The sequence below is a fragment of the Polypterus senegalus genome, chromosome 8 (assembly GCF_016835505.1).
Source record: "Polypterus senegalus isolate Bchr_013 chromosome 8, ASM1683550v1, whole genome shotgun sequence".
NCBI lineage: Eukaryota > Metazoa > Chordata > Cladistia > Polypteriformes > Polypteridae > Polypterus > Polypterus senegalus.
This window is the reverse complement of record NC_053161.1, coordinates 90,874,498-90,895,838: the sequence shown is the minus strand read 5'-3', so window position 1 is coordinate 90,895,838 and position 21,341 is coordinate 90,874,498. Positions and strand designations below refer to the sequence as shown.

At 41.5% G+C, this 21,341-nt stretch overlaps 1 protein-coding gene across 1 annotated transcript in view; it reads left to right on the top strand.

Moving 5' to 3' along the window:
* Nucleotides 1–9,829, top strand: part of prrt4 (proline rich transmembrane protein 4) — an 86,990-nt gene extending 77,161 nt beyond the window's left edge. The window contains exon 4 of the mRNA XM_039761447.1: nucleotides 7,380–9,829. Within this exon, the coding sequence (XP_039617381.1) occupies nucleotides 7,380–9,298 (1,919 nt within the window). The 3' untranslated portion in view covers nucleotides 9,299–9,829. The remainder of the gene's footprint in view (nucleotides 1–7,379) is intronic.
* The last annotated feature ends 11,512 nt before the right edge of the window (nucleotides 9,830–21,341 follow it).

Genomic DNA, 21,341 nt, shown 5'->3' with positions numbered 1-21,341 from the left:
GAGATGAAGACTGGACTCCTTTGGTACTGTGTCTCTCCAGAAAATCCTTGGGTACCGCTGGTTTGACTTTGTGTTGAATGAGCGGTTGCTCTTGTAGTCCCAAATGAGACACATTACCTACATTGTGAGGGAGAATCAGTTACAGTACTACGGCCATGTGACGTATTTCCCCGAGGGTGATCGAGCTCGCAAGATCTTCATTATTGAGGACCCAAGTGGTTGGACCAGGCCAAGGGTTCGCCCATGTAACACCAAGCTGCAGCAGATAGATGGTCGTTTCTGGAGGGTGGGACTGGACCGCATGTCTGCCTGAGGGGTTGCATACTCCCTAACCTGACCTGACCTGTAGATTCTGCTTCTTTTTTTTGTGAATGCAGTAAAGTTGTGTACTCACATTTTAAGGTAGCACAAGCATCTTATTTGACTATGGGTCTGGGTGTAAGGGTGTCTTGTGAGGGTCTGGTATCCCATCTAGAGTTATTTCTTGTTCTGCTGCCAGAGAAGGCTCTTCTATCAGCGATCCTGTAAGGAATTTTGTAGATTTGAAAAATGAATACGTGAATGTGTGGTTACCTTTTCAAAGTCAGTTTATAAACTGGTTTTGAATATTTGTTTCAAGAACCAATAGCATGAGCCTACAAGGCCAGCTGACTTAAAAATGATGTGTTTTTTTTTTTCAGACAAACCACTTTTATTGTATAAACCTCCAGTTGTTTGCATTGTATTCTTTACAATTGGAGCAAAGCCAAAGTGACAACCAAACCAATTCCTTCGCCACTAAGATATGCTGAACATTTATAGCAAAAAATGACAAGAAAACATCATAAACTTAAAACACTAAGTACAAAGTGCAATTTTTAAGATAAATAAATAGTAGTTAAACAGTCAAAGTCAAGGTCATGAGTGTAAAAGTTCTTTGATATATTTCCATCAGTGTGCACATTGATTGCAATGATAGCTGCCAATGCAGGAATATCAACAAAGAAACAAGACAGATAGCCCACTCTCAGCTGCTGTGAATGTAATGAACTTTGTCCTCTTTTCACACTCTAAATAAGGCTAACTTGGCATCTGTTTGTATGTTTATTTCTGGCATACTCAAAAACGTCTGTCAATATTTTCACAAAAACGAAAATATACTGTATCTTAGTATGAGTCCAATTTAGCATACAGGTGACAAGCAGGAGTACCCAGCACTGCTCGGCATGGGGACACCAACCAGATTTTGGAATGAAACATAGCCTGTGGTTGTCCCCTATAAAAATAGGAAATCTGTCCAAAGTTTGGCTGAGATAAGTCCAGCAGTGTGAATTTGTATACTAGACAAACACACATTTAGCTTTAGATATGAGACATGACCTCCTAATGCAGTGGCAGGGAGGGTTTACTGAGATTGATATCTGATTTCAGTGAGTGATCTTTAAGGGCTTCTTTATGATGTCAGACGCTAAATGTAAAGCTCAATAGTAGAGGGTGAACAACAGGTCAACCGTGGTGGCGCAGTGCAGAAAGTGCAACCATAATCATAATAAAGGACAGACCATTTTGATAATTCTTCCCGTCAAATTATCTCTTCCATTTTAAATGGCTGCAGATGTATGGATGTCTGAGTTTTGGTCAAGTTGTTAATCTCACAGGCAACTGTATGTTGCTTGATCCGACAAGTGGAAAGACACAGGAAGTTCTGAGGGACCACAGTAGTTTCTTTGCCAGCTTGCTGTCCTGTTCTCTGTTTACAAATCTCTTGTCTTGTGTATGTAGTCCAGACGCGCTCATATGTTTAGAGTGTAAATTCTGCTTATCTTTGGATGAACATGATGAAAATCGATGGCATTTAACAAGAGCTAGATGGATTGGTGGCGCAGTGGTAGTGCTGCTGCCTCGCAGTAAGGAGACCTGGAGCAAGCAAAATGAACCGTGAGCCAAGAGGCAGAGGTGGCCAGGATAATCTCTTGTTTTCATTCCCTACAAAATCCATTCCACTCCATTTTTGCCCACTTTCACTCATTTTCACCCGTTTCCATTCCGTTCCTGATCACTGTCCTGCTTTGCCATCAAAAAGAACTTGAACTGGATACATAGGCATTCCTTCAACAGCAGAATCTTTTAAGAGAAAAAAAAATCACATAGTGTAAGTAAATATGTTTAATAACAACTTTTTCTTTATCAAAATACAATCTATCCATGTTATTTTCATATAATAAACGGATAGATATAGCGTGACCTAACATTCTCTTTTTCTCTGCAATGTCTCATTTTGAGACCTAAAAATATTGGTCTTACTTGTATTTATGAAATCCAATGAAGTGGTCTTCATTTAAGCTCAGACTGTGCAAACAAACAACAGACATACATATGTTGTTTGATCCATGGACAGCAGGTATATGTTTTGAACCTCAAGTGTGACGTACTGTAGGCTTCACTTAAAGAAAAGCACACATGGCAGTTTAACTCAGTTAAGATAAGACTCTGCAGTTTCAGCAAGTGGAACACCCTGCTGACCTGCACACACACAGATAAGTGAAGACATATACAGTATGAAGGAAAAGGAAAAAACAAAAAAACTACTCCAACTAGGACTCACATCATGCAGCTGCCTTACTGTACATGCGGTTATGGATATGTACCACAATGCCTGGGTGACTCATTTGAAAACTGAGAAAAAATGAAAAAAGAAAAAATGTGTGCGTTGTCTTTTTTGGCTGCATTGATTATAACATCAGTGATCAATTATATTAGTAAACAGAGCTATATATACACAAAATATACTGCTCAAAAATTAAAGGAACACTTTTTAATCAGAGTATAGCATAAAGTCAATGAAACTTATGGGATATTAATCTGGTCAGTTAAGTAGCAGAGGGGGTTGTTAATCAGTTTCAGCTGCTGTGGTGTTAATGAAATTAACAACAGATGCACTAGAGGGGCAACAATGAGATGACCCCCAAAACAGGAATGGTTTAACAGGTGGAGGCCTCTGACATTTTTCCCTCCTCATCTTTTCTGACTGTTTCTTCACTAGTTTTGCATTTGGCTACAGGCAGTGTCACTACTGGTAGCATGAGGCGATACCTGGACCCTACAGAGGTTGCACAGGTAGTCCAACTTCTCCAGGATGGCACATCAATACGTGTCATTGCCAGAAGGTTTGCTGTGTCTCCCTGCACAGTCTCAAGGGCATGGAGGAGATTCTAGGAGACAAGCAGTTACTCTAGGAGAGCTGGACAGGACCATAGAAGACCCTTAACCCATCGGCAGGACCAGTATCTGCTCCTTTGGGGAAGGAGGTACATGAAGCAGGCCACTGGAGTGAATGTCTATGACCAAACAATCAGAAATAGACTTCTTGAGGGTGGCCTGAGGGCCCGACATCCTCTAGTAGGCCCTGTGCAAGGAGCTCAATTAGCATTTGCCATAGAATACTAGAATTGGCAGTTCCACCACTGACGCCCAGTGCTTTCCACAGATGAAAGCAGGTTCACCATGTGGCAGACGTGAAAGGGTCTGGAAAAGCTGTGGAGAATGTTATGCTGCCTGTAACATCGTTCAGCATGACCGGTTTGGTGGTGGGTCAGTGATGTTTTGGGGAGGCATATCTATGGAGGGATGCACAGACCTCTACAGGGTAGACATCAGCACCTTGGCTGCCATTCGGTATTGGGATGAAACCCCTGGACCCAGTCAGACCCTATGCTGGTGCAGTGGGTTTTGGGTTCCTCCTGGTGCATGACAATGAGCAGCCGCATGTAGTGAGAGTATGCTGGCAGTTCCTGGAGGATGAAGGAATTGATACCATTGACTGTCCCCCACACTCGCCTGATGTAAATCCAATAGAACACCTCTGGGATATTATGTTTTGGTCCATCTGACACTGCCAGGTTGCACCTCAGACTGTCCAGGAGCTCAGTGATGCCCTGGTCTAGATCTGGGAGAAGATACCCCAGGACACCATCCGTTGTCTCATTAGGAGCATGCCGTTTCCCCCAAACCCCCCCAACATTGTCAGGCATGCATACAAGCACATGGAGGCATACAAACTAGTGAGTATGATTTGGAGTTGCTGCAATGAAATTTTGGAAGGACTAGCCTGCCACATCATTTATTCACTTTGATTTTTGGGTTGTCTTTGAATTCAGCCCCTCTATAGGTTGATAATTTTCATTTCCATCAAACGATGTGGCATCCTTTCGTTCCTAACACATTACCCAGTCCATATCAGTAGAGATATCCAGCAGGATTTTTTTTCCTCATTGAGATCTGATGTTTTAAAGTGTTCCTTTAATTTTTTGAGCAGTTTATATATATATACAGTAGCATATATGCAGTTGAGGCCAGTGGTGTCAGGAGGTGGGGCTTTAGGGGATTAAGCCCCTGATCTCTGGCACCCAGACCATGGTCATCATTTACAATATAGCCCCTGATCAATGTTAGATGGTTTATTTAACATACACATACGAATCATGTGAAAACACAAGTGGGACGATCCCCTGTTCAATTTCACATACTCGAAGGACTCATCTGAAACCATTTGTAACAGTATGTGATAATCACCGAGGGGGCTAAGACCCTGATCCCTGTAAATCCTACACCCTTTAGCCATAGGTTTACATAAACTCAAAATTCTCAAAGAACAGAGAGAGAAATCAAGAAGGAAAAAAAATGACTGAAGACAGAATCAGGGTGCTCGAGATGGTGCAGGATGAGGAAGCAGGTGGTCGGTAGAGACTCGTGGTGGAGTGAGCTGTCAGAGCTCCAGGGGCCCCATTGAGCACTGGAGAAGGAGCACTGGAAAAGGATGATCCCTCCTAGAGATCTAGTAGATGCCATGAAGGGAGTGTGGAAGATGGAAGGGCAGACTCAGGCAGTCAAGATTAGAAACAGAAGAGAGGGACGCAACTTCTGGTGTCTCTGACAGTTGCAAGACCCATTGGGCGAACTTTGGAGACAGGGATTGACTTCAAATGTGCTGGGCTCGGAAAGGACAAGAGAAAGAATCTGTTGACTGCATGGTTTTATTAGGTTTTATCCCAAGATTATTTATGGAATTTTAACTCACGGAGAGTTCAGTGATTTTATTGGAGTATTTATTCATTTGTTGACTTTTGGAAGCACTGCACTTTGAAACACTTTGTTTCTTGTTAATAAAATCATTTAACACTTCTGTGCCCACCCCTTGCGAAATGCGTGTGTCCTCATTTGCCTGGCTCATCTCAGTACATGAGTATCAACGGTTACAGGTTCGAGAGACTTGTGGAAGCACCAGGGAGCACCAGACTGTCACAACATAATGCTGCTTCTTCAATGATGTCATTTATTTTCTGTGGTGCACCAGGCCCTTTCCCAGAAAAACAACTCCACAACATAATGTTGCCTCCCATGTATTTCACAGTTGGGATGGTGGTCCTTAGATTAAGAGCGTCACCCTTCAGCCTGCAGGTTCAGTCATATGGTTGGGATTTGCTTTTGCTCGTTCTTCTTTTGTGGTTTATTTTAGTTTACTATAATGCATTGTTTTGGATTTTAAGAGGCCTGCTTTTGAGTAACCCCTTCTAGTCAAATCACAGTATTATGTTATTTTCATCATACATTTGTTAATTCTTTTTATATTGAACTATTCTTTCACTAGCTTTAACAAGTTCAAAAACAAAAAGAAGAAACAAATCTTTGTCTCTCACTCTGTGTTTTACTCTAATTCTTCTTAAAGGATACGTTCAGTACTTTCCAAGTTGGATTTATTTCTTCACACATATGGTTTGTATCCATTTACCACACAAATGTGTGTTCTAAAATTAAGCATTTCCTTTAATTAAAAAAAATATATCTTGCTCTCACTGGTGCTTTACAATGGAGGCTAATGGAGCATGGAGCAAAATAAAAGCTTAAAAACTTATAGAATACATTCAAGACAGTTACTGAATATAGATCCGCATCTTGCGATTACACACACAATTTAAAATAGCTTATATATGTAATTTACGAACAAAAAAAAAACATATCATTAGAGTCGCTGTGCACATCATCTCAGAATTTGTCTTCTCTTGCAATAATCTCTCACCTCTTGGAGGGCTGGGTGGTTTCCTCTCGAAAGATCAAATCATAGTAAACTTTTTGTACCACATGGATGGTTTTATTTTGATTTACTTCAGTATTTATGTGAGAACTCACACAAGCAAATAGAAAACATATTTTTACCACAAGAAAAGTTATACCAGGAATATGTGAGGAAATGATTACTTCCAGATGCCTTTTGTTGTTTCAAACATGCGTCGGAAACACGGAAGGCATGTTTTCTTTTATCGAAACTGAAAGAGGTGGTACTGTATTAGTTTTAGGATTTTATTTTCTGGTGGTACCCTATGCCCGATTAGCCTCCATTGTAAAGTGTCAGTGTAGCTAGGTAATATTTTACATTTATAGAAAAGCTTAACTTTAGAACAAAATTTCACATGGCAAATGCATATATGCCATGTTTCTAAAGAAATAAATTCAACTTGAAAAATATCAAGCTTATCCTTCAACAAACACATATTATCCATTCATTCCTGTTCTTGTTTTCTTTGAAGGCCCAAAACTGGGTAAGGTAGGGCCAGCTGTGCGTGGGCTGCCAGTCCATTGCGGGGCACACATTCACACACACACACGCTGGAAAGATGGACGCTTAGATTATAATCAAACATCACACATGTATTGGGAAAACTAACGGTGCCACTGTCCACAGGGACTGGGTGGGGAAGAACAAAGTGATGTTGATAAGAAAGGGCAAGCAAACAAAGCAATAAAATTATAAATATGTGCGCCAGAAATAGAAAAAAAATAGTTTCATAATAAAAGAGCACACTTTACTTTATTATACAAAGTGAGTACCATTACAGAAGTCAGTGAACTTTATGGTGGGATTGATTCTGGCTCCCCATGACAATAACTGTGTTTAAAAGTGGATGGGTGGTTTGGCATCACTGATGCTAGGTGTTAACAGATAGGTCTGATTAGCCCAAAATAAACTGTCATTCCTTATTGCCACTTGTAACAGTTGCCAACCTCACGTCGCACACATGAAACACGCCACTTGTAACTCAGAAACTGTTCTGTCTGTGGATCAGCAAGGGGTCTCCATTCATTGCTCAGCAAGATGTGAGAGCTTCTATGTAACCTGAAGGACCATTGTTTGCAACTGGTGGGCCGCACTGTGATGTGTCTCAACAAAGCGAATTTCTGCAGTATGCATTATTAAGAGTATTGGCACTCTCAACGCCATTTGGTGTTTAACCACATATACAGTATCTGTTCAAATGACCTTATTGACAAAGTAGATGTTGTGTCTGTCCTGACCATTATTGCGCTTTTCACAACTTTTTTTCTTTCTCACTGTTGTTTCACAGATGAAGACTTTGGTAAAGCGGTAATAGATGGGCATCCAACGACAAACTCGAAGAGCATTTTAACCAGCATCAGTCCAGAACTGGACTATCCGGAGAACGATAGCTTCACTCCTTTCTACATGTTGCCTGCCCCCATGTTTATCCCTCTTCATGCAGACTGGAACACTGCCATGGCAGTTTGGGGTATTGCATGGGAGGTCCACATTTATGGAATAGGATCCCTTTATGTTGTTATTTCATTCCTTGCAGCCCTCAGCCTCCTGCTTCTTCCATTCAAATGCCCATCAGGAAGCATCTTCTTCATGATCGTCAATATATTTCTGATAATTGTGGGATCCAGTAGAGCATTCTCCTTGTTCTATGATGCCTACAACCATCAGGACAAGCTGCCCTCCTCCGTACTGCTGCTCCTTTATGAAGTTCCATTTCCGTGCTTGACATCTTCATTTGGTGTGGTGTTTTTACTTCTCTCCATGCGATCGAGGATGCAGCTGTCTTACTCTATATTTCAGCATCCATGTTTCTTAGCTGTTTTAGTCTTCTTTCACTTTTCAGCTTCCTTGGGCTCCATTGTGCTTGTTCAAGTGCTCAGCCATCTCCCATGTCTCTTTTTTGTATCCCAAGGAGTGTTTGTAGTCTTAATGACCCTCATGTCTCTGGCATATTTCATCTTCTATTGCTACGTAAGAGCAGACGCCAAGCACATCTACCACCTAAACAACACCTCCCCACCCATAGAAAGATACAACAGATGCCCTTTTGCTGATGCAAAGGACTGGGACAGAGCTGCAATGACAGCAGTGTTTTCGTCCATGTTTGCCTTATTCTCTGCCGCCCTCCAACTCTATGCAATGCTGCATGCTTTGGGGTTTGGAGGCATTGAAGTATTCCATCCTTGGCCCTGGTGGGCTTTCCACCTGAGCTGTAGGATCTGTGAGGTGGGCATGGGCCTTACCTTAGCAATTATTGTAATGTATCCACTCTTCTGCTCTAAGGATGTCCCCCAGCAGAGCTGCTGGCCCAGCATTTTCTGTCTGCATCACAACCACGTCACAGTGAAATCTCCTATACTACCAAACAACTATCAGTGGTCTTCTTCGCAGCAGGAAAAGCTTGTAATCTGTGATACAATAGCCCGAAGTGAAATAGAATGCCTTCCCTTGTATACGCTTGTAGAAAACCATCTCAGCAGTCTTGAAGGTCTTGACCTTCTGTACCACAGTACGAGGTGCTTAACATTAAAGGATTTGGAGCTGAACATTAACCCCAAAAAGGGATCGTGCTCATCCTCCTTCACAAGTATGCAGATGGACAGTGACTCCACAGCAGACCTCCATCCTCCCTCACCAATAAACCTGAGACGCAGCATCGATGAGGCTCTTTTCAGTGAAGCGCTTATTCCGGAAAGCCTCTTTCAAAACTCAAAACTTTACAGCTCAAGCAATTTGTCTCTCAACATTCAAACTAAAGCAGAGAAAAGAGATTTGAAGGAGAATGCCGCAGACTGTGGCCTTTACAGGACTTCTTCTTGCATCGAGATGGACACGGCCCCAGCTCTGAAAGAGTCCGTCTTAAGTTCCGACACGTTAGATGCAACCTCTTCTACTGAGCAATGGCGTGGAAGCAGTGGCAGCTCCCTTTATAAACTCTCTCTCAATGGATCCTCATTGGTGCTCTGCTCGAGTCCAAGCAGGACAGGCTATTCATCCCTCAGCAGCAACAGAATGCCAAGAAATGTTTCCCAAACAAGTCTGAACCAGTTTGCTCCAGTTCAAAGACATTATCAGACACTGGGTTCAGTTTCAAGGGAATCACTAAATGAGCCAGAAGAACGAGATTTAGCCCTTCAAGCGGAGTTTATGAACGTCTGTCGACAGATTGATGAACTTAGTGTCAGTAGCGACACCATAGACTTGTAAGACACTGTGATCTTGTTCATTTGTGACCTGACACTGTCATTTCAAACGGATTTCAGCAGTCGAGAAACGAGGACTGGAAAGACTTAAATAAACAGGATGCAGTCTTAAACTCTACCAATAAATGTGGCAACATGGATGATGTTGGAATCCAGTAGCAAAAACTTTTATAGCCTCAGAGGAAATGCAATCCCACATTTTTCTTTAAGCTTTTTTGCTATAAACAATATATGGGGCTCTTTTGTATACTCATTCTTCCCAGACATCCCATTATCACTACCAGAGGCCAAAAGAGATTTTTTTTTCTCCATGGACTGGATGAAATGTTACTTAAATGATAGAAATTCTCGCAACATTACGTCACTAAATTTTTACAGTCTTTGCTGCACTTCAGAAGTAGAGACCCCAGCACTTCTTATTGGGAACTTGTTCAGTTCGGACTTCTCCAGTTGCACTGTTCATTTATTTGAGTGTCTCCTTGTATTCCTGTGTTTGTTGATCCCAAAAGCGTCAGCTGTACCAATGGTAAAAAAACATATTGTTTGTACAAATTATTTGTCAAAGGTGTTGAATTTCCTTGCTTTTTAAATGCTCAGAATTACACAGTTTTGAGATTTACTTTGACGTATGCTCCACTGGACATTTCAGTCATCTGAATTTTTTACTGTAAAATTCCAAACTCTTTGTGCATTGTATTTAGGCTCAATGCTGCCACCTGCTGGCAAACCCTCTCCGTGTCTCATAAACGCCAAATACTAACCCAGGAAAGAAAGCTTTTTCATCATCTTCATTATTACTTACATTAGAAAGTGACCATTTTTGGATGTAGCACTAATATAAACTTACCTTAAAATGGTTTTGTTATCTACTATAAAGACTGACATTTACAGTGCAAAAACAGCATTCATTCTTCTTATAGGTCATACTAAATATATATATATATATATAATATTTACATTATATAAATTTGAGGAAAATGTATCTTCTTTTGTGAAATGCAATTATAAAATAAATAAAAGTGTTAAGGATTTTTACAGTGATATTTACATTTGCTATTACTTGATGTGTATTATTTAAAAAGCTGTTTGCATCACTGTGGCCACAGACGCTATTTGATATGTTGTGTTAATCATAGAGAATAAACACTTCAGCGTCTAAACCCTGTGGCAAATATTTATATATATATACATACATACACACACACACAAATATATATGTGTATATATATATATATGTGTGTATATATATATATATATATATTACACACATTATATATATATATATATATGGACACTAGAGGCCCTGTTGCTCCTCCAACCCAACACAACAAACGCAGGACACGAGTTGAAAGCACAAGGATCTTATTTATTTTCAGGAAACTCTTCACAAAGCGTTTCCACCACCACAGCCACAAGTAAATAATTTGCACAATATTTCATTCTTCTTCTTTCTTTATCTCTTTCTCCTCCTCTCCTCCCAGCAAGCTCCATCCATCTACCACCCGAACCTGGCTCCTCGCTGTGAGGCTGGCAAGTCCTTTTATAGTGGCCAACCCAGAAGTGCTTCTGTTCTTCTGCCCATGAGGCCTGTAAGGCAGAAACCTGATGCCTCCACAGCACTCCCTGTGCCCAACAGGGCTGTGATATTAAACTCCAAGTTCCATGATGCCCTATGGACATCTGGGGCACCGCTGTAACCTATGGGAGCTGCCATCTAGCATTTGGGAAGAGGCAGTGCCCTAAAGCAGCCACCTTCCCCCAGATTTCCATTTTTTGGGGGTCCTGGCCGGGTTGGGCTGCTGGCTGTCCCTTACAATATATATATTTATGATTAATGAATGATTTTTACCTTCTTGTAATGCATTATTCCTGTTGGGTGGCATATGAGAGTGTTAGTCAGGCTGACGGAGAAGGAGAGCAGTTGCAGGTATGCCCTGCAGTGAGGGTTTCACATCGAATTAACTTAATGTTATTGCTGCATTTTCTATGCTGAGATTAAGATAGATAGATGGAGTGAAAAACTCTGGCATAGGGGAAGTCCTCATGAGGGAGAGATTTCTCCAGACCCAAAGGGTCCCCTCATTCAGACCTACACAAAGCCAGCCACAAAGATATATAATTATTTTTTTTCCTTTAAATGATTAATATTTGTGAATTTTTTGGATAAAAAACTGAGACACTGCCAACAGACGGACAGATGTGATAATAAGTTAGCAAGTATATAACAAAGAGCTCCATCAAATACTTACTAGAAGTTCTCAGAAACATGCTGGCCATCAACTGTCACAACATGGTATTGCTAAACTGTTCTTAACATCTCTCATCAGTGGAACAAGGAGCTGGCAAAGTGTAACTGGTACCATCCATGAAGCACAACATGTCAGGCGGTGAACTCGACAGAAAAGGCGTATTCTCCCTCCTCTTCCCATTGCAGAGGTCTACGAGCTAATCAATAAGGATGCGTGGAGTGACCTGCCAGTCTCAGAACCCAGAAAATAAATTTAATCAAACATAAATAAGTAAACAATAACACTGTCATTTAAAAATGTTTCATTGTTATTGTAATAGCCCAGGGAGGGTGCAAGATATGAAGGAACTGAATCAGCCACCTTACACTGATTGCTGCTGAATGGCCCTATAAAGGACCTTGCTTTTCAGCAGCAGCTTCGGTCTCACCACTCAGATCTTTGGCGGCAGCATGCACTTGCCAACTGCTGCGCCCCATCGTTCACTTATGTATACCTCCTAGCTTCATTTCACTCTGCTCACCTGGCGTCAGCGGTGACCTGTATGCCACACTACTGCCCGGCTCCGTGAGCCAAGCCAAGGCCAGGGTGCACATCCGCGACTCTCCTGTAGTTATGCATCAGGGCCAATGGGCTTTAGCAGCCAAATGACGCATCCAAAGCATTCTATTGTTGTGTCTGTGCCGACCCGACCCGACCCGACCCGACCCAACGTCACTCACGGTTCTGCTTCCTATTTATCTAGCTGTGCTGTTAAGGAACACTGCATATGCTCACAACACAATTATGCCATGTTTTCTCGTGTTTGTTAACATTAGTGATATGCAATGAATGAACAAACTAGTTATTTTGTACTTGTCTTAGTCTCCAAACGAATGTACAGGTACAATGACATTAAAGAACAAACCTTTTCAAGGCATGCGCAGTGCATGTTACCTTTTATATATTGCATTCTGCGACAGTCCTATCATCTTAATTTCACGTAAATGGCTGCTGTCTTTGGGGAAACAGCCTATCAGTAAACTGACGACAACTAGCTAATGACTGACTGCGCAGCGGACACCAAGCACCTCCCACTGGTTGGTTCACTCTGACTATCTGCAGTACGTACACTGACTGACTGAATGAGCCAGTATGCCCCTTACTGATCTGGAGAAGTTTGTTCATGAACTGCAGACAGAGACTCGCAGTACAGTACACTGAACTAGATCACGGAAAGAATCAGTTCATGTACTGAGCCAAGAATGAATAGCAGACAAGAGACACGCCATACATTGAATCTCAGTTCAGTTCACTGATGATATATGTATGGGATATTACATGAGAAAGGATAGGATATAAAAGAAGGAAATTGTTGTGTCTCTTGCGACATCTCGCCTATAAACTGCTTATTTGATTATTATTATCATGTGTGAATGATTTATTTTGCTGCTTGCTTCTTATATTGTTTGGTGGTTAAAATGGTTACAGATATGCTGAGTGTAAATTAGAGTATAGCTTGTTGTTTTTGAAGTGAACGACTCAGTGATTCAAAGATTCGCATCATTTTGGTGAACTGAATGAAATGAATCAAACCACTAAAAAGAACCGTTTTGCACATCACTAATGGACATACTTCTAAAGCCGTGCGGCTGGATGTTTTGCAGAGCCACGGCGCAATGAAGTCAGTGCAGTTAAGGTTAGGGGTTGGTGTGGTGAAGGTTTAATGCTTTAACTATTGCACTACAGACCGATGGATATAACTATTGATTTGTTGTATGGTAATACAACAAAATTTGACACAGTTGGACAACTCAATTGAACAGCAGCTCCTCCAGGTATTCCTGCTCCCACAGACAGGTCTCGGCCGGTGGGAAGCATCTCTCTTACTGTAACAAACACCACCTGGAAAGCACACCAAATAGCAGTTCTGCTCAACAACTTATGTGTTTAATAAATTGTGACAAAATTGTCTCTCCATACCTCCTGAAGTTCCAAGTCGCACTTTCCTGCTGTTATGGCAGATGCCTGATGAAGTAACATACTCCCACTTCACACAATTACCCTTGCGGTGTCTCCATGTCACGAGGCACAGCCGGGTTACTCTCATGCCGTCTAGCTCTCTCTCTGCAATCCGCCCAAGACCTGCCGCTATCTTTCGTGCTGGGCTCATTTTTATTTTCTCCAGTAAAAGTTACATTTTCGTCTACATTCTTGAACGTCCTGAATCCTGTGCTCCACACACCTGTGTGATAGCTCGCTGTCAATCCTGCATCAAAGTCCCACCCATCTTTAGGGTTACACTGTGTTAGCACCACTGAAGTTTTCTACGGAAGCCGAGAGAGGACGTGAAATATTGTTATTTTTTTTAAATTGTCTCCTCGAGATAACAGACTAATTTTTATCGAGATCTCGAGAAAACAAAGTTTGTTTTTTCGAGATAACGGAATTATTTTATCACGATCTTGAGAAAACAAAACTTAAACTTTGCTCCTGGCATCAGGCTCGCTTAGACTGCAACACCTATACAGCTGAAACCTTGCTAATTGTCTTCTTAAATGACGGACACTAACGTTATTAATTTCTAAACATATTTCAGCCTGCGTCAGCCCTTGATTGAACAAAGATGTGACAAGCTGATCAATACAGTTCTGCTCTTCTGCCATTTCAAACAGGACATGGCTTCAATAAGTTAAACATTAAACGTTAGATACAATTATTTCATTCTATCGAGAAAACAGGATCTTTTGTTTTATCAAGATCTTGATAAAATTGTTCCGTTATCTTGAGGAAACAATTTTAAAAAATAACGATATTGCACGTCCTCTCTCGGCTTCCATAGTTTTCCCCTGAATGGGAACAAACTTGCCATGCACAACACGGGTTTAATTTAATTTGTCCTCCAAAAACATATTTAAATATCTTCAGTTGAGGGTGTTGTGAGAAAACCCTTCCCCTATTTTCAAAGAAGTTAGTTACGGAGTTAAGTGAGAATGCTGTACAATTCTTTATTTGCACATAGATATGCACAAATGTCTCAGTCCATAGAATGAGCAATCATTAATACAATTAATTCCCTTGTATACTTTTCTATTACCATCACCTCATCTAATGCATCACATCATTGGACTCTTAATATACATAGCTTTATTATTTCATCCAATCAACTAGTGCCACTAGCATTTTCTGACTCTCCCATTTATCTGAATGTTGCCTCGTTCATAGGGGTGTTCTGCATACTCTTGTTCTTCTTACTGCCGCTTCATATGAGAGGTGTTTGGCCTTTGCCATTAGTTTGCTTTCTAGAGGGGTGTTCATTACTCATTTACTACATTCTAACCTTGGAAATTCAGGTAGTTTCACTAAGGTGAGGCAGACCTCACCTGCTCAAGGTTTACGCTGCCCTTAGTTAGTCGTTTAGTTACCCTCTGTCCTTTTCTTTATGTTGCAATAATTGGCTGTTACATATTCATTTTAGGATATTACAGTACTTGTACTAAATTATAAAAGATTATATAGTAACTAAAAATTCCATAATAGGCAGTGAGGTTTAAAATAAATGAGTTTTTTGGAGTTTGGGACCAATCTGAACTATTGTGGAGGTTCTATGAAGTTTGTGCAACATCAGTGGTAAACCTGCCAATGAAAAGGATTACATTTGTGAGGCATTAAAAAAAAAAAAGAGTCATACACAATTTTAATTTGGAGACCAGGGGCATTAGAGAAATCATTAACTCCAACACAAAGTTGTCACATAATGTGGTTGTTTAGTAGGGGTTTTGTCAATGGTTCTTCATAGCTCGCTTTTTTTTTCTTGAATTAAATAAAGCAAAACCAAAGACATCAAATGTGTAGATGCAAAACAGAACAGAAATCAATTCCCCGTCTTCTCTGGGTTGGACCTAATTTCCTGCATGTTGGGTTTGTCCACTGCTCCAAAGCACTTGCCTTCTCTCACCCTTTGACCTTCACAGCTCAGTAGTTGCCACAACTCTCCTTCCACCTCTGCACACAAGTGTTGGACAATAAGGTGGTTGTATACTTCATGATGGGATCATTTTTTGCAGACACCAGACTCTTCAGTCTCCCTAGAAGTGCTGAGTCAAAACTGCTAAAATGGCTCAAGAGGCAATAATACTCCCTAGTGGATGGATAGGAGACTAACGACCTTTTGGGAGCTCTCCCTGAATTCACGCTTGAATGTGTAACTAATCCTGACCTTCCTGATTTGAACATTAGAACAACTGTGACAGATTTTCCCATTGCATTCACCTTGTTCTCAACCAGTGTGTTTACATGTGCCTTAATAACCCAGTTATTCACACAATCCTGGTTTCTAAAATGCCATGTAAAGCCTTATTCATCTAAGAGAAACAGGGTTAACAGCTAGATTTCTCCATGAATAACCTGTGTATGTGGCCATGTAAACCCTTAACTGGATTACAGTTCGGGATTTTGTAGTCTGTGCATATTCATTACACCCTGTTCACCTGCTTAGCTTCACACATGCTTAGGAAGAAGCATCCACAAAGATCAATTTCCTGAGGCAAATGCTCAGGAAATCAGGTGATCACATAATCTGTTTCAATATTCCATCCATCCATCCATCCATTTTCCAACCCGCTGAATCCAAACACAGGGTCACGGGGGTCTGCTGGAGCCAATCCCAGCCAACACAGGACACAAGGCACGAACCAATCCTGGGCAGGGTGCCAACCCACCGCAGGACACACACAAACACACCCACACACCAAGCACACACTAGGGCCAATTTAGAATCGCCAATCCACCTAACCTGCATGTCTTTGGATTGTGGGAGGAAACCGGAGCACCCGGAGGAAACCCACGCAGACACGGGGAGAACATGCAAACTCCACACAGGGAGGGCCCAGGAAGCAAACTTAACTGCGAGGCAGCAGCGCTACCACTGCGCCACCGTGCCGCCCTTCAATATTTCAGAAATCTCTAAATTTATGTTGATGAACTGAATACAGTGCTACGCTCAGGAGCAGTGTGAGGGTAACTCATTAGGCCAGGTTTATATTTCACGCGACACATGCTCCTGTGGACTCTCCTACTGTTTATACTTGCACGCGTACTTTACACAAATCTGGAAGAATCCACCAGGAGGCAGTGCCAGATATTATCAAGGTGACAACAGGTTCAGCTTTATTGTGTGATGAATTGCCTGGAACACCCATTAAATTCTGAGGATATCTTGCCACAATATCTCTGAAAAGGATGTTTAGCGATGAATTCATCAGTCCAGGGATGTGCCCATTCCTGCTAGCAATGGGTACGAGGCAGAAACAACCCGTGGACGAGGCATCAGCTCATCGCAAGGTGAATACAAGCACTCACACATACACTGGCATCATTTTAGTGTCACCAAATCTGCATATCTTTGAAAGGAAACTGGTGCACAGTATGGAAACCCAGCAGGAAAACATGCAAACTCCAGGCAGAGAATACCAGTGACGTGACTCCCTGAGAGACAGCAGTGCTACCGCTCCGCCACCATGTCACCCCATGTGTGTAATTATTAACAGTATTCATTATTTAAACAAAATGAACGATTCATCTGTAAAATGTATATATCAAGTATAAATCTAAGGATTCTAAATGTGCAGAGAGTTGGAATATCATACATTTAATGTGTTGTGATCTATTGCTGCTTGTCGCTGCTGTCAGGTCCAGGACGTCCCAGAAGTTCATAGCGATAAAGAACTGGGATGCCGTTTACGATGGTCTGCTTTACTGATAAAGTAAACTACGAGATTAATGTGGGCATTTCAAGATTAAAGCCGAAATGTTCACTTCAATCACAAAATACACCTTTTCACTGTGTGTTTATCTGAATACATCTGAATATAAAAGCATTTGTATGTAGGCATTTTGCTTCACAACGTCAACCCATTCACCAATCATCACACGCACTTTGATCCTATAAGATCCTCAAAGCGGCTTTTTGTCACATGTAGATAGTAAACAGAGACTCTGACGTCACATTCCAACTTTTATCACACTGCACCCGCCTGACTTTTTGCTGGTACTGCAACTCGCGCAAGCGCCGTGTTCACTTCTAGACCCGCTCAGAGGATGCGTCACATGAACGCTGGGAACACGTGGCAGCCACGATGACTGCACATACGCGTTCTGGCAATGAAGTATAAACGTGCCCTTAAACGTATGTGTGTTACGTAGATTACTTTTTAAATGTGCTAGTAACCCAACGCAATACTTACTTTATTAAAGTAAAACTACCTGCGTTTTTATTAACATGGCATCACTGGGTATGAGGCAGGTAGCTGACATACCGGGACATTTGCAAGGTTCATTCACGCAGCCAAACAGAAAAGAGTGTGCTGTGTGTATTCCGGTAGCAGAAAAATAGGCATAACGTGTCAATGTTTGTATTTTAACCCAGCTATTTGCTATAGACTGCGGTGGGCTGGCGCCCGGTTTGGTTCCTGCCTTGCGCCCCGTGTTGGATGGGATTGGCTCCGGCAGACCCCCGTGACCCTGTAGTTAGGATATAACGGGTTGGATAATGGATACGTTGAAAGGTGACGCAGCACCCAGTGTTCATAGCGCAAGTCATCGGGGGCTCAGGTTGGTGATGTAAAAAATGCACGGATGTCATTTACTTCACAGCACATGAAGGATTAAATTGATTTATAAAACACAAGAAAAGGATTCATGATGGGTGATGAATACCTTAAAGTCCTTTTAGAACAGTGCAGTGACGCAGTTGCACAAGTGAATGCACATTTTTAAGAAACCAGGTTTCTCTGTGCGCACATTTAAACACACTCGGCCTGTTCTGAACTACGGGAGTTGTACTGAATTTGAGGGCACATACATACAAAGGAGAAACACTAGCGCTTTTTTCCACTCTCAAGACGTTTTCATCATTGTGAATATGAACCAGAATAAGAACTCTGGGAAAAATGTATCACAGCCAATTTTGTATTACCACAAAGCATTACTATTTGAAGATCACATCATCTGCGGCAAGAGAAATATCGAATTAGATTGTCTCGACACTGCCGTCTGCCGAGATTCAGGGGCTGCGACTGTCATTCACGCAAATCACTTGTCAAATGTAGTTCAACACCAACAAGGACGCCTGGCTTGATCGCTGCGCTATAGTAAAAAGGAAGCTGCTTATATTTCAAAGTCATTAGTGGAGCTGGGAGACTCTAATCACAATCGAAGTCATTTTACATCGACCTGTGGCTCAGACAATGGCGCCAATCTAAAAGAAGTCCGCCCACGTTTGAATTTACTCGTTTGGATGGTGTCAATAATGGAGCACGGAGCAGGATTCAGCAGCAGCCATCTCTGAATATGCTGGAGCTCAGTAGCTCTCAGTCTCAGTCCGGGGGCAGGTTTTTTGTTCCAACCAACTTCTGTTTTTAACTGGACTGCTAGCCAAGTGAAGTGATTTGTTTTCACCCAATTTCCGTGTTTTGAAGTTAATATAAAAATTACAGAACTAAGTTTGGTGAATTTTTATTAAAATGCACTAAGCAGTTATATGTAGCGGTTTTAACAATATTTTCATTGTTCATCTACAAGTTTTCTGGTTATTTGATCCATCCATCCATTATCCAACCTGCTATATCCTAACTACATGATCACGGGGGTCTGCTGAAGCCAATCCCAGTCAACACAGGGCGCAAACACACACACGAAGCACACACTAGGAACAACTTAGGATCACCAATGCACCTAACCTGCATGTCTTTGGACTGTGGGAGGAAATCCACGCAGACACAGGGAGAACATGCAAACTCGCAGAAGAGAAGAGAACCCAGGTCTCCTAAATGCGAGGCAGCAGCGCTACCCACTGCGCCACCGTGCCACTATTTGATGCATTATTTACTAATTAGCAGGTCTGACACTAAAGTAGTTGCAGCCTTTCATCATTCAGTGTTGTTTTGCCAGGCATCTTCTCTGCTTCTTTTCAATTGTCATTAAGATACAACGAAAGAAGCAAACTACACAGAAAAAGGTCAAAATAATAGAAAAAAATGAGTTAAGCATTTAAAGATATTGAAAACATAGAAATAGATCTAAATATTTTATAAACGTAAAAAAAAAAAAAAAATTAGACTATTGGGCTTTTCTGAATGTAAAATAAGAGAAGAGAAAGAAGACCAGCTAATTAAATGAGATCAGTTATTATCACTCATTGTGAATCTGATTGGGATTAAAGCCTGCAGCCACAGAGGGTCCCCAGGACCAAATTTGGGATCCCCTGCTATAACTAATTATGCAAAGATGTAGTCATTCAATCAATAAATAAATAACAAATTTTACCCAAGCAATAAACTCTGGGTGATCCCTGGATTAAAAGAACCTTTAAACAGGCAATCATAGTCTGTTTCAATGTAGGGACTTAAGAGTAGGAGAAGAAAATTGTGCAGAAGATGAATAAAGGTTTATACGGTGTCACAATTCAGTTCTCATTTGCCTGTGCTAATCAATATGTAGTACGTTCACGCACTCCAGCACCACGACTAGTAAACGTGGCTGCTAGTGATGAGCAAACTCCGCTGGGTTTGCTTTGCCTCGAGTTCAGAGAAATAACGGAAGTGTTTGCGAATATCGACAAATTTAACGAAATGAATTTAAGTCACTGGGGAAGGACTACCTGAACTGGATTTGACTGAATTATAATGGCGCAGTCGTCTTTAAAGTGTTCCCTGAGGCCTAGGGAAATGTCTGTCAACTATACTGGGCTGATTATTAAAGCCAAAAAGGTGACTTGAGCTGTGAGCCAGCAGTGCCAACCACTGCACCACCGTGCCTCTGTGAGAACAAAGAAGAAAGAACGCAGTCAGAGACACACAATCATAGATCAAAACAAAGCAGAAATGCCGAAACCATAGTCAAAAGTCAGAAAGAAATATGTATGTTGTTTAAAGTGGATTTATGTGAGAAACTATTGCTTTGTGTGCTTTTCAGAAAACAACCTGGCAGCCATTCGTCGCCTCACCGTACCTCCGCAGTGCCGCTGGACAGCCACAGACTACTAACACACTGCGACAAGGCACTGCATGCAGCAACAGATGTTCGATGTTGATTTATGGGAGAAACTATTGCTTTGTATGCTCTTCAGAAAAAGGAGTTTATTGGAAAAATATACAGCCCTGGGAGAAAAGGAGAAAGAAAAGAAAAAGAGTTAAAGTCAGAAAATGTCATGACTGAAGGCTCTCCAAACTGTCTGTGCTGATGCTTTTCACTTTTGTTCCATCAAAAAAAATAAAATCGTTCTATAATTAGTATTAAATATTAAGTTATTATTTCACAGAGTCTCCTGTGTTTTTGGGGGCTTTAGGCTTTTTCTCACCATGTGACTAATTATGCATGCATAGGGCACGTGCCGCCTTCTTTTATATTGACGTGAAACTCAAAGATCAACCTGCATATTTGGCGAAAAGCACCGATAACTCAGGTCATGACCTGACCTGGAGGGCCTACACCAAGGAGCTGCTGAAGAAGGCGCAGCAGAAACTGTAGTTTTCTGAATCCTAAGAAAGAACCATCTCCCCAAAAATCTGTTCCTTGCCTTTTATGCTGGATAATGTGAATTTCCCCTTGGGATTAATAAAGTATCTATCGATCTTTTTTATCACTGTTCCATCGAGAGTGTGCTCACGTACGGACTGTGTGTGTGGTACGGCCTCAGAAAGGAAAGCACTCCACAGGGTCGTCAGGACAGCGGAGAGAACAATTGGTTGTACCCTCCCCACTCTGGAACAAATCTACACCTACTGATGCTGCAAAAGAGCAATAGACATTTCACAGGATTCA